The 17,223-nt window shown below is 41.0% G+C and overlaps 1 protein-coding gene across 2 annotated transcripts in view; it reads right to left on the bottom strand.

Moving 5' to 3' along the window:
* Nucleotides 1-11,818, bottom strand: part of SSH2 (slingshot protein phosphatase 2) — a 314,054-nt gene extending 302,236 nt beyond the window's left edge. For both annotated transcript variants that reach the window (XM_023183933.2, XM_023183931.2), the window contains exon 1: nt 11,517-11,818. In XM_023183933.2, coding sequence (XP_023039701.1) covers nt 11,517-11,579 — 63 coding nt within the window. In that variant the 5' untranslated portion in view covers nt 11,580-11,818. The remainder of the gene's footprint in view (nt 1-11,516) is intronic.
* Nucleotides 11,819-17,223: the final 5,405 nt, after the last annotated feature.

Consider the following 17,223-nt stretch of genomic DNA (forward strand, 5'->3'; position numbering starts at 1 on the left):
CAAGACCAGCCTGGCCAACATGGCGAAACCTTGTCTCTACTAAAAATACAAAAATTAGCCAGGTGTGGTGGCCCGTGCCTGTAATCCCAGCTACTCGGGAGGCTGAGGCAGAAGAATAGGTTGAACCTGGGAGGAGGAGGTTGCAGTGAGCTAAGATCACACCACTGCACTCCAGCCTGAGTGACAGAACGAGACCATCTCAAAAAAAAAAAAAAAAGAACTCTTCTTTCCATCCTGCCACTCACCCCTAACCCTCTGTTTGCTGAACAATTCCCACTCACTCTTCAAGGCTCAAGTTATAAGTCCTTGCTGGCTTTCTTCCTCTTTCTCAAGGCTTATGTATTTGTGACAACTACACTGTAATCTACTGACCTATTTAATATCAATTTTTCTACTTCTACTCTAAGCTTCCTGAGGTCAGAGACGAACTGGCTGCTGGATCCCCAGCAGTGGTATAAGTGAGTAAGTAAATAAATATGTGTCAGACATAAAAAAGGTACTAAATAAGTTTTTCAGAAAATTAAATCAAACAGTTCCATCAAATCTAAGCTGGAACAGAGTATTATCTCTCTCCATCTGTTTCTAAGCACATCCTTTCCCACTCAATAAATGAAGTACTTCCCCCAGTCTTTCAGGAAGTCTAGGGAACCATGGGACCTTCTATTACATTTCAGAGCCAAGAGTACCTCACCGGGCTTTACCTTGACTGGAAAATGAGGGGCACTGTGATCAGTAGCTTTGCTGCTCAGAGGGGCAAGAAAATGCAGGGCAGTTTATAAAGGTATCTGAAGAGAAGTCAGTGCTGAGAAACAAAGGAAGGGAATGTATGAGATCACCTGCACAAAATAGCACTCACTAAATACTTCTGATTAACAAGATTCTTAAGGTTTTACTCATGTACATCCAGTCTCTGGCATATTTCAGGTTGGGTAAAGGGGCTCATCAAGAATTACACTTTTTTTTTAAAAAATTGGAAATACTTTCCCTACTACTAAGTTTACTGAATGGAAAAACTACAGCTAGGTGTTTTTATTTTTTTTAATGGATTAACAAATAAACATAAAACATGGACATGTGAATAGCTTCAAAAGGCTAGGCACTACTGCAGACAACACTACAGCAGGCATTAATGGAAAAACTGTAAATCTTAAGCTGCTGAAACCAGGAGTGATTTTGTTTTTTTTGTTTTTTTGTTTTTTTGAGACGGAGTTTCCCTCTTGTTGCCCAGGCTGGAGTGTAATGGCCTGATCTCGGCTCACTGCAACCTCCTCCTCCCAGGTTCAAGCCATTCTGCCTCAGCCTCCCGAGTAGCTGGGATTACAGGCATGTGCCACCACGCCTGGCTAATTTTGTATTTTTAGTAGAGATGGGGTTTCTCCATGTTGGTCAGGCTGGTCTCGAACTCCTGACCTCATCTGCCCACCTCGGCCTCCCAAAGTGCTGGGATTACAGGCATGAGCCACCGCGCCCGGCCTCCAGGAGTGATATTTAATGGCGCTGCCCAGGAAGACAGTGCTGCACAGTGTTTTTTTCAGTGTGAGCATAATCTAGAAACTGCTCCCTCTCACTTAAAGCCAGATAGAAAAGATGAGAAACCTGAAGATACTTTTTGAGGACCAAAGGCCTTCTCTTTCTCTGGGCTTCCCAGGTACTTGAGTGAAAATTCAAAATGTAAGCTAGTTTAAAGTTTATTTTCTATGCATGCAATTTAATAAATACTAAGTAATATACGAGACTTGCAATGGAACTTCAATGGAACACACTTCAGCTTATACCTGAATTAAGTACTTGGGAATTTAGTACCTCCCAAGGAAGAGTTACACACCATTGGAAAAAAGGAGTGACTGTTTCATATAATGAACTAAGACAAGCTGCTATTTGGAACAAAATAAACATAATCCTTACTTCGCATCATGTAGTAAAATTACTTTCAGACAATTAAAAGATATAAAAATAATACTGTAAATAGCTTTAAAACATATAGGTCCAAACTTTTTCAGTAAGTAGAATATTTCTATCCTTATAGATGGAAAAGTGAACTAAGAAAAATAATTTAAAAAATCCACACACAAGACTGGATTGATGGTATTAAAATTTTGTAAATGTCTGTATATACAAATGAATAAAATAAAATAAAACAAAATGGCAAATGAAAAACCAGAGGAAAATTTGCAACATAACAGAAAAAGGTTAATATTCTTAGTATATAAAGAATACTTACACATCAATATGAAAAAAATAAATAGCCATGAAGAAAGCTGGGCAAAGAACATGAACGATTTACAAAACAAGGAATATATAATAAAACATATAATAGTAAATATTTGAAAAAATGTTTAGCCTCTGGTTTTTAAAAATGTAAATTAAAACAACAATAAAATACTAGTGATTAAAAGAAGGGGTTCTGAGGTCAGATACCAGGCCTATAACCCTGGACAATTCACTTCACTTATCTGAGTCTATTTTCTCGGTAAAATCAAGAAAACAATAATGCTTACCCCACAGGAGTGATGTGAAAATTAAGCAACATGATGCACATAAGGTACTCAACACAGTGTCCAGTATACAGTTAAGTGTTCAATAAATATCCCTATGATGATGATGATACTTACGGCTGTGAGAGTACACTGAAACATTTTCATACAATGCTTGTAAACAAAGATTGATTCAACCTTTCCGCAGGATAATTTGGAACATGTATCAAAAGTCTTTTTTTTTTTTTTTTTTTTTTTTTTTTGAGACGGAGTCTCGCTCTGTCGCCCAGGCTGGAGTGCAGTGGCCGGATCTCAGCTCACTGCAAGCTCCGCCTCTCGGGTTTACGCCATTCTCCTGCCTCAGCCTCCCGAGTAGCTGGGACTACAGACGCCCTCGCCCGGCTCATTTTTCGTATTTTTAGTAGAGACGGTGTTTCACCGTGTTAGCCAGGATGGTCTCCATCTCCTGACCTCGTGATCCGCCTGTCTCGGCCTTCCAAAGTGCTGGGATTACAGGCTTGAGCCACCGCACCCGGCTGTATCAGAAGTCTTAAAAGTGATCATCTCCTTTGGGCTTCTCAAGATATCTGTCTACGCTTAAAAACAGTAGAAGAACTCAAAATAGAAAAGATTGCTAAATATGACTATATCCATTGATCATCCATTGATCCATGTGTCAAATACTTTTTTTTTTTTTTTTGAGAGGGAGTTTCGCTCTTGTTGCCCAGGTTGGAAGTGCTATGGCGAGGTCTTGGCTCACTGCAACCTCCACCTCCCAGGTTCAAGCGATTCGCCTGCCTCAGCAGGAATAGCTGGGATTACCGGCACCCGCCACCACACGCGGCTAATTTTTGTATATTTAGTAGGCTGGTTTTAAACTCCTGACCTCAGGTGATGTGCCCACCTCAGCCTCCCAAAGTGCTGGGATTACAGGCGTGAGCCACCGCACCCAGCCCCATGCGTCAAATACTTTTGAGCTCTGATAATACAAAAATATGCAAATGACCCAGTCCTTGACTTATAGGTTAGTGGGGGAGATAAGTAATAAAACAAGTACAGTAAAAAGATAAGAGCCACCATGGGTAAGTATACGGTGCTATGCTGTGTGTAGAAGGAGCACCTACCATGGTCTGAGGGGGTGGAGTCAGGGAAGCTTCCCAGAAGAAGTGACATTTAAGCTGAGACCTGAAGGATGAGTAGGAAATAGTTAGGTAGAGAGATGAAGGAAAAGTGTTCCAGGTAAAGGAAACAGCATGTGCAAAAGCCTAAAGACCAAGGGAGCATGGGCACGTCAGCTTAACTGTGAGCGGTGTGCAAGGCAGGGACTTGGGAAGAGACAGGGCTGAAGAGGTAAGCAAGGCTGGATCATTTAAGGATCACTAGCAATTTAATTACAGACTTTATTCTAAGAATAATACAAACTGAATTTAAAAGCACTTAGTTTGTAATAAATATAATAGTTAATATTCGTAATACATCGAGAGGGTACACAAACTGAAAAGAATAGCTCATAAAAAGGAAATACAATTGAAGTGAGTGTTGCACAACTCTAAGTTAACTAAAAATAATTGGATTGTATACTTATTAAAACAAGTACATTTCAGAGTTTGTAGATTATACCTCAAAAATATATCTTTTCAAAAACTTTAATGTAAATGCCTATTAAGCATTTGAAAAATACCTGACCTAATAATAAAATACAAATCAAACCAACTAGGTAGTACCCTTTATCCTAAAAAATTAGTAGTGATTAAAATACAAATGAAATGAGGCTGGACACATTGGTGTGGGCTTATAATCCCAGCTACTCAGAAGGCTGAGGTGGGAGGATTGCTTGAGCCCAGGAGTTCAAGACTAGCCTGGGAAATAGCAAGACACCAACTCAAAAATGAAAATGAAATGAGAATATTCAGTGTAAATAAGGTTAGGAAAAATGAGCATTCCTATACTATTCTAGCTGGAATAAACATTAATTGAAATAACCCTTCTAGAAAGCATAAATATATAACAGAAGTCTTTAAAACAATTTTTTTTTTTTCCACAGAGTCTCGCTCTGTTACCCAGGCTGGAGTGCAGTGGCACAATCTCAGTTTACCGCAACCTCTGCCTCCCAGGTTCAAGCAATTCTCCTGCCTCAGCCTCCCAAGTAGCTGGAACTACAGGAATGTACCAACACACCCGGTTAATTTTTTGTATTTTTAGTAGAGATAGGGTTTCACTATGTTGGCCAGGCTGGTCTCAAACTCCTGACCTTGTGATCCGCTCGCCTTGGCCTCCCAAAGTGCTGGGATTACAGGCATGAGCCACTGTGCCTGGCCTTAAAATGATTTATACCTTATAATCTAGTAATTGAATTTCTTGAAATCTTAATAAATGTTCCAAACTGAGTCAAATATTTCTAGCCAATGATGTTCATTGTAATGTAATTTATCACAGAAAAACAATGGCTGGGTGTGGTGACTCACATCTGTAATCTCAGCATTTTGGAAGGCTGTGTGAGAGGATTGTTTGAGCCCAGGAGTTTGAGACCAGCCTGGGCAACAGGATGAAACCCCGTTTCTCCAAAATATAAAATATTTGGATAGGCATGGTGGTACACGTCTATGGTCCCAAGCTTTTTGGTGGGGCTGAGATGGAAGGATCACTTCAGCCCAGGTCAGGGCTTCAGTGAGCTGTGATTGTACCACTACACTCCAGCCTGGGCAACAGAGTGAGACCCTGTCTCAAAAAAAAAAAAAAGCTGGGGGCAGGGGGGTTGGAAAAAAACTGAATGCCAACCAATAATGGAATGGAATGGTTAGAAAGAGTTAAAACTACTGAATGGAGCCGGGTGCGGTGGCTCACGCCTGTAAGCCTATAACTTCAGGCAGGCATGGGGGTGCACGTCTATAGTCCCAGTTACTTGAGAGGCTGAGAAGGGAGAATCGCTTGAACCTAGGAGGCGGAGGTTACAGTGAGCTGAGATCATGCTACTACACTCCAGTCTGGGCAACAGAGTGAGACTGTCTCAAAAAAGCAAAACAAAACATACAAACAAAAACTACTGAATGCGGTCATTTAAATGATATAGCAATACATCTGTGACAGATACCAAACTTCTAAAAAAAAAAAGATATAAAATTATATATATACAGCAGTACTTCAGCTTTATAAAATAAATGGCACATGTCTTTTTTTTTTAAATCTTTTCTGTACTTCTCTATATTTCTGGATTTCCTACAATAGTCATTTCTAGAGTTCATGAAAATTTCTACAGCTGTCTTCAAAAAATTCAAAGGCATCACTTTTTTTTTTTTTTTCTCTGTCACTGGTGCCTAAATCAGGAAAAGCATCACTTGTGTTTATACTTAATAGAAATCAATTTCATATCTGCCTTGGCTTTATTTTCTCAAGCTAGTGAGAGAGGTATGCCATATTTAATCCATATGTACATATAACTCAATAATATTTATTCAGCATCAAGAAATAAGATGTATATGTAAATGGATTTACGCATTAATTAGAATGTGCATCTTAAATGTCAAAACTTTGGTGAAACTTAGATGGACATCTATCTAAAAATACACCACACTCAATCCTGATGGCTTAAATCAAGATTTAAAACAAGAGTAAGCCTTCTTATGATGATTCAGAATCATCATTAGGAACATATAATAGTAGCTGTCAGGAACTACTGGGTCCTAGAGGGCTATCTGTCCCTATATTAATTAGGCAAGAATTGCTCAATTTTTTTATTACGCCAGCTACTTGTGGGTTTTTTTTTCCCCCTTTTCCCTTGTGGTGAAACCAACAGCTATTCTTTCCCAGCACTATAGGGAACCTGCCTTTAGCAGCACCTGTAATTTTCCATTCTTATGCTGCTTTTGGTAATATAAGAATAAGAAAACTTAATATCCACATTTATAATATTTATGTATAAATTAAGAGTTAATAGGCTTCAAACAAAGCTATCACCTAAAATGATTTGCATAAACTTAGATGATTCTGTTCTAGGTAGTCAAGGTTGCAATATAAATGATCTCCAAAGAGATTGTGAGTTCTTGATTGTGTTTCATATCTTGCACCTTTATTCAACTGGCAGTCAAGTCTCAGGATCAGAAACTGCATATGCTGTTTCTCTTACCACATCATGGAAAGAGATATAAACCAGAAGCCAAGGAACTTAGTTCTATGCAGTTATTACACCCACAAGTTTTGTCACCTTCAGCCAAGTCTTTAAACTGTGGTACCTGTCCTGCGTAACTTTTGAGGCTGCTTGAGAATTAAATTAGATCACAAACACACACACACCAAAAACCACTCTGAAAAGTACAGAGCACTACAGAAAACTAAAATACTATTATAGTATTATACTGTATTTATTTAACCCTGGATCAATATAGGTATCAATTCAGAAAATTCACAAAAGATTGGGGATTGGTGGGAGAATGGGGAGGAGATGATGGTCAAAGGGTACAAAGTCTCCATTAGATAGGAGGAGTAAGTTATGAAGAGCTATTGTACAATATGGTTTCTATAGTCAATAATAATGTATTGTAGACTTGAAAATTGTAGCTGGTCACAGTGGCTCATGCCTATAATCCCAATTCTTTAGGAGGCTGAGACAGGAGGATCCCTTGAGGCCAGGAGTTCAAGACCAGCCTGGGCAGCAAGTCCCCAAGCAAGTCTCCATCTCTACAAAGAAAAAAAATTAAAATTAGCTGGGCAGTCCCAGATACTCAGGAGGCTGAGGTAGGAGGATCACTTGAGCCCAGGAACTTGAGGCTGCAGTGAGCTATGACTGTGCCACTGCACTCTAGCCTGTGCTACAGTGAGACCCCATCTTTAAAAAAAAAAGAAAGAAAGAAAGAAAGAAAGAAAATTGCTGTGAGATTTTAAATGTTTTCACCACAAAAAAAGCTAACTAGGTGAAGTGATAGATGTTAATTAGCCTTACTTAATTATTCTATAATGTACACATATATTAAAACATCATGTTTTATACCATAAATGTTTTGTCCATTAAAAAGTAATACATTTTTTAAAATAAAAAAGAAGTTTTAAAAAAATTTATACCAGAAAGAACAGAAAGAGACAGAGATGATTCTTATATTGCCTTCTAGTAATCAGGAAACATCTATTATCTAAGAAGAACAATATCTATCCCAAGAGTTGGCATCTCTGATCCCTCCCCTCAAATCTAATCAGTTCCCAAGTCTTTTCCACAACCCCTCACATCTGTCTCTTTCGTTCCTTTACCACTTCAAAATCCCAGTTTGGGCATTTATTACCTCACACCTGAGCTTCTAGAACAGCCTCTCACTGGCTCCACTCATGGCCTCTCTCTCTTTCTCAAAGAGAAAGTTCTCTGGCTCATATCTACTAGATCAATTTTCTTAAAATAGGCCTGGTGTGGTGGCTCATGCCTGTAATTCCAGCACTTTGGGAGGCCAAGGTGGGCAGATGGCTTGAGCCCAGGAGTTCGAGACCAGTCTGGGTAACATGGCGAAACCCCATCTCTACAAAACACAACCAAAAAAAACACAAAAATTAGCCAAGCATGATGGTGCATGCCTGTAGTCCCAGCTACCGGGGAAGCTGAGGTGGGAGGATCGCCTGAGCCGAAGAGGCGGAGGTTGCAGTGAGCTGAGATTGTGCTACTGCACTCTAGCCTGAATGGCAGAGTGAGACTCTGTCTCAAAAAAAAAAAAAAACTTAAAATACCACTGTGATCATATCTACTCAAAACCTCAGCAGACTCTTCATTACCTTCTCCATCAAGTTCAAACTCCAAACTCCCAAGATCAGTAGTCCCTGTGCAGTCCCAGCTGCCTCCTCACCTTTATCTCTTACTACTCTCCCAAACAAATCCTTCCTCAAACTGGTCTATTTAATTCCTTCAGATATGCCCTGTACTCTTCTGCCTCTAAGTTTTGGCGTACACAATTTCTCTTCACTTGCAATACTCTCTTCTTCACAGCTTCTCTCTTGGCCTATAGAAATTCAATCCATCCTTCAAGAACTAGTTTGAGAGCCACCTACTAGGCATACTTTTTCATCACCAAGGAGGAAAAGATGGCAGATTCTAAAGTTAGACATGTCTGGGTTTGAATTATAACTCCAGTCACTTACTGGCTGAGTGACACTGCATATACTCCTTAAAACTCTTTGCCTCAGCTTCTTCATCTTTAAGATGGCGATAAGAGCAACTTCCCTAAGGCATATTATGTAAAGTAAATGAATTAATTCATGTAAAGCACTTAACATGATGCCTGGCATAGATGAGGACCCAAGAAATGTTAGATATTGTTATTACTCTTATTATTAACATTGCCATTAGTGAATTTATCTTAATCTGAATTCAGATAATACTTATGGCCATTACAAACCCTTCACATACCTACAGTATCATTCCCCTCCTTCTTCTTTTCCCTCTTACCTCATGTTTGTTCTTCCTCCAATGCCCCAGCCCCCCAGATTGCAAGATCCTGATGAACGGCTCAATTTCTTATACATCTTAGTATCTAGAGTGGTCACTCACACCTAGCATATTGTTTAATGCCTAATGAAACAACACTAAAGAGCTGGCAGTATTAAAATGCCCTGCATCCTATAGTGAAAAAGTATTAACAGCGTGCTTAAAATGATTAATTAAAAAATGTAAATTTCCAGCCTCACAAAATTAAACCTCTTCTTTCATGGTTCTCTAGGTTCTTTTTGCTATTTTAAAGCAAACGACCCAACCTATTCATGCAGCAAGAGATGGAACAGCAAAATATATGGAGGTCAGACAGCAGCCAAATGCTAGAGTACAAGGACCTCGAAACAACTCAGCTGAACACAATTCTGGATGAAGTCCAAAAGGGAGACAATTTAAAGGGAAAGGAAGCTGGCTTATTAGTTATGCTAATAACGCTGATTGTTACACCAGCCTTAGGATTCCTTTGCATACAGGGCCATGTATAAACAACTGAAATAACCAGGCTAGTAGATGTAGAAATATTAGTGATTTAACTTAACAATGGAGCTTATTACACGATCAATTTAATTACCTATGTCAAAAGTGACTATTAACATACCTCAAGATTTGAAAGTAACTCAAGTTTTGGCTAATGAAGTCATATCAAGTGTACACAGTCTTACTGTATACTAATCATTCACTTCAAGTAAATTAGTATGATGACAACTTGATATACATATATTATCATAGCATAAACTATTTTCAACAATGCCCAAGGAAAATAAATGTTACTCTAGTACTGATTTCCAGTTTATTTGTATGACTCTAATAACTTTCAATCGATTTATTCAAAATCAGGCCTACTAACCACAAAACAAAGAGTTTACTAGTGGAGTGAATTAAGAAGGTTTGATGGTATGTTAATGACTTTCCAAAAACTAGCATAAAGTACTACACATAAGAATAAACTATATTAAATTTGTATTCCTATGATACTTGTCCTCAGATGACCCTAAAATGTTTTACCAGCTTTGAAGTACAAGTATTCTCAAATCACAAAATCTTAGATTAGAAATAGAAGTCCCCCACTGCAGGAATTCTTTATATCACCTCCCAGGCAAAATGTTCTCCAGCCTTTGCCTGAATATTTCCAGCAATGTGCACTCACTATTTTGCAAGGCAGTGCACTCCACTGTTACAAATTCTTCCTTAGAATCACTGAAAATATGCCTCCCTGAACCAAAAATCCCAGTTCTGCTCTCTGAAACAACCCAAGATATGTAAACCTTTGAAATAAAATCACTTATTGAATAGTTGTCAATTTGGTCACACAAAATGCAATTAAAGCTCAGAAAAGAAGAAACTACAACCATACACAACAAAACTTTGAAATTCAGGAAATTATACTGAAATGACAAGCCAGCAAATTTCAGGATATCAAAGCTCACACCTCAGTTAACATACAAATATTAAGAGTAACCTGACTGATTTTTTTTTTACAATGGAGAGTGGTACAGTGTTTATTAAATACCTTTTTTTGCAACTTGATACTACTAAATCCACCAACACAGTTTTTAAAATTACAGTTCTGCAGGAAGTTCAAAGTGGTTTTCCCAGTTGCTCACATTTTCATTCAGTCTATTTCTCTCTAAAACATCTGGGTGTTTGTTTTTTAAAGCCCATTCGCCCCACTGGTGCAATATATTGTTTTTAAAAATAAATATTTTCAAAAACGAAGCCTAAGAGAATGGAGTGTAAAAGAGTGGGGGTGGTGAAAGGAGAGAAGGCAAAGACGGGCCCAGCGGGGAAAGGCTGGTTACTGGGTATTCTCCTTCTGAGAGCATGCTTTATTGGCATAGGCATCTGAGGTAACGAGTCATACAAACACGACCTTATCGTGAGCAATGAGTGTAAGGCATAAATATCTGTAAGATGGAAATAATTTGGCACTGATCACCAAGCAGCACCAGATGCTTCGGGACCTCATAAAGAAAAGGTAAGAGGTCCACGAAATAGAGATCATTGCCACCCTTTGGGGTGGGGGCCAGGAGGGAGAAACCAAGGAGTAACTACCGTTGGGCAGTTCAAAGCCTGAACAGTACAGAGCACAAGAAAGCCAGCAAGTGACTAGGGGAAGGCACACACCCTGGCGAGTCCGAAGAAGGGTGTGCAGTGTGCAAATACTGAACAGGTCTATGAAATGGTGTGGGTAAGTGATGTGGGTGTGGGTAAGGGGCAACGCAGGAGGCTCACGGTCCCCTCCCTGCCGCAGAGCAACAGAGGGTAAAAGAAGGGGGAGGGTGAAAAGCAAGAATGACTCATTACCAAAAGGAAGTGCTCAAGCCATATGGAGGCATGCCACAGGGGATTTCAGGGCGAGGATTGTGAGGAGCTGGGTGCTCAGGGTGATGGGGGCAAAAATCAACGTCTTGTAGTTCCTGCTGCTAGTCTTTAAGATGGGGGTGTGGGGGGTTCGTGGCAGCCGACTGCCGAGGCCTGGGAAGCTGCGCGGCGCGTGCGCAGTGGCGTTCGGCGGGACCCGCTGAGGCAAAGCAGAGCCGCAGTGACAGAAGCAAGCGGAACGGCCGCCAGGAAGGACTCACCGAGGCGCAGGGGCTGGAGGTAGTGCTGGGGGTAGGTGACCGCTGGACCGTGACCAAAGCCATCTAGGCGCTGCTGGGTTGTTCCGGGCAGGGCATTCTTGTCCTGAGTGTGGGGGGCGGGAGGGTGACGGAGCCGGGATGGGGAAAGGGGTGCGGGGTGGGGATGAAGGGAACGGGGAGGAGGAGGAGGCCGCAGGAACGGCCGCAGACTCCGCACCCACCACCAGACTCTCGCCGAATGACGCGCCGAACGGGCGGCGGGCGGGCGGGCGGTTCGGCAGCTGCGGGGCACAATGAGCGCTCCCAGTGCGCAGGCGCCACCTGTCAGCTACCGCCTCTCCCCTGGGCGCGCGCCGCCGCCTGGTTGTAACCCTTGAGTTGCCGGAAGCCGGCCAAGTGCGTGGGCTTCGGGCCGCCGCACCCTCCCGGGTTGCCTCCTTCGCACTGGAATTGCGCGGTTTGCCAGCGCTGGGTGCTGTGGAGTGGGGTGGGGGAAGGGGCCGGGGGGAGCCAGCCGGGTGAGGGGTCTCAGCCGGGTGAGGGGGCCGCTGGAGTCTTCACTTCTGAGAGACAACCATTTTATGAGGTGGGGCGGCGCACAGCTTAACCAACCTTAGAAAAAAGCATCTGAGATGAAAATCCTGAAGCAAACACGTTTTCTAGTGGGAACGGGCTCCGCAGAGTTTCAGACCCTCTCAATGGGCGCAGACAGGACTGAGCTAGACCAGTTTACCCCCTTCGCTCCGGTTCTCGGGGCCTTTTTCTCAACTTTCCCACCCTTCCGTCCATGTTTTATGATGAGACTTCTGGAAAGAAACCCATTTTCCTTTTGATACCCTGGAAAGGTTTGTGGTACCCTCATGCTTCCTCTATTGGCTGTCTAAAGACTTATTCATTATTCCTGAGGAGAAGAGAAGCTGAGCGCGCCTGGGAGTCCGTGGAAGCCTGGCTCGATGAGTTGTGAGGGTCCAGTCTGCTATTGACCTCTCACTTGCCTCCTGCTGTAAAGACATTTTCTTAATTAAACAGGATTTGCTCGTTAAGCTTTCTTCTCCTTCGTCTCTAAATGTCATTATTTCATAGACCTGTGTAAAAGTGAAGATTAAAAGATATTTTAAGGGAATGATTTTCTCAGAGGTAAACTCTTTGCAGAACATAAGCAAAGAATGTAATGGAAAATAAAGATTAAAAAGGAAAAAAAATCGCACAATGCAAATATCACTGATTATTTACACAAAGAAAGAGAGTTGACAAGGCTATTTCTCAGTTTGAGTGGATGAGCTGGTAAATACCACCGTATGTATCAAAGCTGTAGAAAACACACACACTCGGGAGTTTGCAGTTATTAAAACCCACCCCCTCCTGTTTGTCACTCAAACACTCTGGGATCTCATTGCTCCTTTTAAACTGACAGGGCTGTCATGAGCTCTTTCTGGCTGCTGTACGGTTAAATGCCACAAGAGTTCTCTGTGCTGAGCCTTTGTTCTCTCCCTGGGGCCCTGTGGTTGAAATAATTAGCAGGGAGGTTCCATCAAGAATCAGACACTGAGGGTCCCTGTACTATACAGTCCTATATAGAGTGTAGTGCAGAGAAGCCAGCTGGTAGGCTTTGCCCCCTGGTGGTAATCAGGAGTGACTGTGAGGCAAAATTAAACAAAGATGTATGGTTCACAGATTAAACAATCTGACTGTGTTTTTCCCAGAGCTCCGTAGTAAACAGGAAAAGAGAAGGCAAGGTTCAGAAGTAAGAACTTTGAACCAATGCATGGAGACCAAACAGGAAACTAGATACACAGCCAAGAAATACACATAGCTAGAAGCTGAATGAACTCAAATAAATGAAATATATGTGCTTTATGAACCAAAGTATCATTCTAGAAAAAGTAATACTCAAATCTGTAGGTCTTAGTACTTGTATGTTTGATTCTCCGACTCAGGGACGGCAACAATGATGATCTACTTTTTCATGGTAACATACTCTTAAGAAATTCTCTTGGAAAATGTAGGACTTGAGTCCATTAACCTTGAAGTGAGAAAGAGCACTACCATTGGAATCAGAAGACCTGGTTTCTAGTTCCAGCTCTAAAACCTTATGCAAATGGCTTGAACTTTTTGAGCGTTAATTCCTTTATCTCTACAATGGAACCCTAACTGATAGGATTCTTGAGAAAATATATGGTAAAGTGCAGTATAAACTCTAAAGCCCTCTATGTAATTAAGATAACTTTTTTTTTTTTTTTGAGACAGAGTCTCCCTTTGCCGCCCAGGCTGAAGTACAGTGGTGCAATCTCGGCTCACTGCAACCCCCACCTCCTGGGTTCAAGAAATTCTGCGGCTTCAGCCTCCCCAGTAGCAGGGGCCCGCCGCCACACCCGGCTAGTTTTTGTATTGGCCAGACTGGTCTCGAACACCTGTCCTTAAGTGATCTGCCCACCTCAGCCTCCCAAAGTGTTAGGATTACAGGCGTGAGCCACTGCACCGGGCCTTTTTTTTGTTTTTTTTTTGTTTTTTTTTTTTTTTGACGTGGAGTTTCACTCTTGTTGCCCAGACTGGAGTGCAATGGCACAACCTCAGCTCACTGCAACCTCCGCCTCCCTGGTTCAAGCTGTTCTCCTGTCTCAACCTCCTGAGTAGCTGGGATTATAAGCATGCACCACCACGCCCGGCTAATTTTATGTCTTTTTGGTAGAGACGGGGGTTTCACCATGTTGGTTAGGCTGGTCTTGAACTTCTGACCTCCGATGATCCACCTGCCTTGGCCTCCCAAAATGCTGGGATTACAGGCGTGAGCCCCTGCGCCAGATCATCATTCTTTTTCTTAATAGTAGAAGTAGATTAGTGGTCAAGACATGTTTCATCTGTAGGTAAGTGTGGAACATTTTTGTTCCACATATCTAAGGTGATAAAATCCTGATCAAGAATTATGAGATACCAAAATTCACATTGTTTGTATCAGGAAGTTCATTTATTAATTTTCAGGGGAAATATTTCTTCCTGGTATATACCTTTTAAAGAAACTAAGATTTAGAAATTATTGGTGCATGTTCATTAATTTATTTACTAATAATTGAGAAAATATTTTTTGAATGTGTATCGTATACTAGACACTGCTTTAAGAACAAGAAATGTTTATCTACCTCTTAGGGGCTCAAAGCCAATTAGTAGGGGAAAACACGTCAACAAATAATTAGAGCATAGTTTAGTGGTACCATGGCTTCTGTCACCTCTGCTAGGCACAAAAGGAGGTATGTAGAAATATAGGAGAAGTATATATACATACAAAGTTCTATAGAAACAAAGCAGAGAAGGTCTGGGCAAATGTGGTCTTTATGATATTGGCTTTCAGGCTTTGTCTGCAGATCCCAGTACAGTCACTTTGTGAACAGAGCTGGACCACAGTAAGCATTTGATGAATCTAGGCTCTGTGCCCCATTTATACCTAGTTTTCCTAGGCTCCACCCTGGTTCCTGCTAGGTCTTCTGGTGAACTGAGAGAGGAGGTATCTTCTAATAGAGTGAAGATCCTAGGATCCTCTTACTATTCTGGCTGAATTTGAGGAGAGAGAGGTCAAGAGCAGGATTCCCAAAAGAGGGAGCCAAAGATACAAAAGTCCTCCTAGTTCTATTTATAGCACTTTCACTCTTCCCACCTATGATGCTGGAGGCCTGGTTGTACCACTGGAGTCCATTTAACCCTTAATTTGTATCAATACTTCTTCCAGGGTGAAATTATAGGGGAGCTTGAAATCTCCGAGGTTAGCTGCTGCTTAAGCTTTGAGAACCTGATGAAAACTATTGACCTTCTCTCCAGAAAGATGTACTTGCATATTTCTCATACCTACTAAAACCTATCAAGGAACCCAGGTGAAGAATCCTGATCTAAATGTTAAAAGGGTGGTTCTTTACCTTTTTTTTTTCACATCATGACATCCATAGAAATAATATTTGTACAGCACACTGGGATAAATTAAAGGGGATTTGGAGGCAACTAATTACATGGGACTTGGTGAAAAAAAAAAGGTTTTCTTTATATTACTTACTTTTAATGAGAAAATAAACATATTAAGGATGACACTAAATACTGAATTTGTATACATTTCCAAATAAAGTTATCTAAAAATTTAATGAAAAACCTGACATTGCTTCTCTAAACATAACTTTTTTTATACAGGATTTTATTATTGAAATGACTGCATGCAGTTCTTGAATGAGACAGTTTAACAGTGATCTCTTCAAATTCTTGGTGGTCATTATTGATGAGAACTTAGTTCATACAAGTAGGTGATAAAAAAAAAAACTTTTTTTGTTTGTTTGTTTTTTTGAGATGGAGTCTCACTGTGTCGCCCAGGCTGCAGGCTGGAGTGCAGTGGCACAATCTCCACTCACTGCAAGCTCTGCCTCCTGGGTTTACACCATTCTCCTGCCTCAGCCTCCCAAGTAGCTGGGACTACAGGCGCCTGCCACCATGCCCGGCTAATTTTTTGTATTTTTAGTAGAGACAGGGTTTCACCATGTTAGCCAGGATGGTCTCAATCTCCTGACCTCGTGATCTGCCTGCCTCGGCCTTCCAAAGTGCTGGGATTACAGGCGTGAGCCACGGAGCCCGGCCAAAAAAAACTTTTAAACAATTTTCACAACAATTCAAAATTTACAAGTATAAATTATAATTGATAATATATCCACATTATCATAGGGTATTTCCTCATTACATTTGCCAGTGGGAATTTCCCCATCTACCCAAACACTTTTCATGTCAAGCATCTATTGCAAAATATTGATAACGGTCTAATTTGCAGAGTATGATTGTGTTATTGGAGCAATAATTCTGCATCTAACTCGAACATAACTAAAAGGGCACATCAGATATAAACAAAAGGAAGAATTCGATATATATAAAAAGAGAGATTGTGAGCTGAGTTCATCAGGAGTACCTAGCAGGCCTCCCTGTCTTTCCTGGCCTTATCTGAGGCTATAAGTCCTGCTCTTTTGGTACCTGGAACATCCTCCAAAGCTCAGTGTTTATGATAGACAGCAATGTGTACTACAGTTGTCTTGTGAAAGTGATGACCTGGTGGTAGAATACTCCTTGGCTTTGCTTGGCAAGAACTTAATTGTGCTGTCCACCAGCAGGACCATGGGCATACTACGGTGGGTATTCACAACCTGATTTTGGGGGGCTGCTGAGAATCTCTAGATCACACTGCTTCTTGCCAGGAGTGAATTACCTAGATGTATCAACCACTCCAGTTCTTTTAAGTAACTCCTCAGGCTGAATAGATCCCTATCTTGCAATATGTCTGAAACTCATTCATTGCATACCAAATGAAGTGTTTCACTTGAAAGATTATGGCTTATATAGCTAAGCTTAAGAGAGAGCAAAAAAAAAAAAAAAAAAAAAAGAGAGAGACAGAGAGAGACAAGAAATCATGGTCCTATCCTTGATAATCCAATCCCTTATATTTGAAACAACTCAGGCATAATTATAAGTATAAATTAATATAGCACAGATATATAAGAGCTGAGAGCAACTGCAGTATTATTGAGTCATGTGTTGCCTTCACTTGGTTGCATTTTTTTCTTAAGTTTTATAAAAACTTTAACTTTTACTAACTTCATTTAACTGTGTCCTAACAGGAGATAGAAACCACACCAGCTTGGGTGGGGTGCAGTGCCTCATGCCTGTAATTCCAGCACTTTGGGAGGCTGAG

This window comes from Piliocolobus tephrosceles, chromosome 16, assembly GCF_002776525.5.
Source record: "Piliocolobus tephrosceles isolate RC106 chromosome 16, ASM277652v3, whole genome shotgun sequence".
Taxonomy (NCBI): domain Eukaryota; kingdom Metazoa; phylum Chordata; class Mammalia; order Primates; family Cercopithecidae; genus Piliocolobus; species Piliocolobus tephrosceles.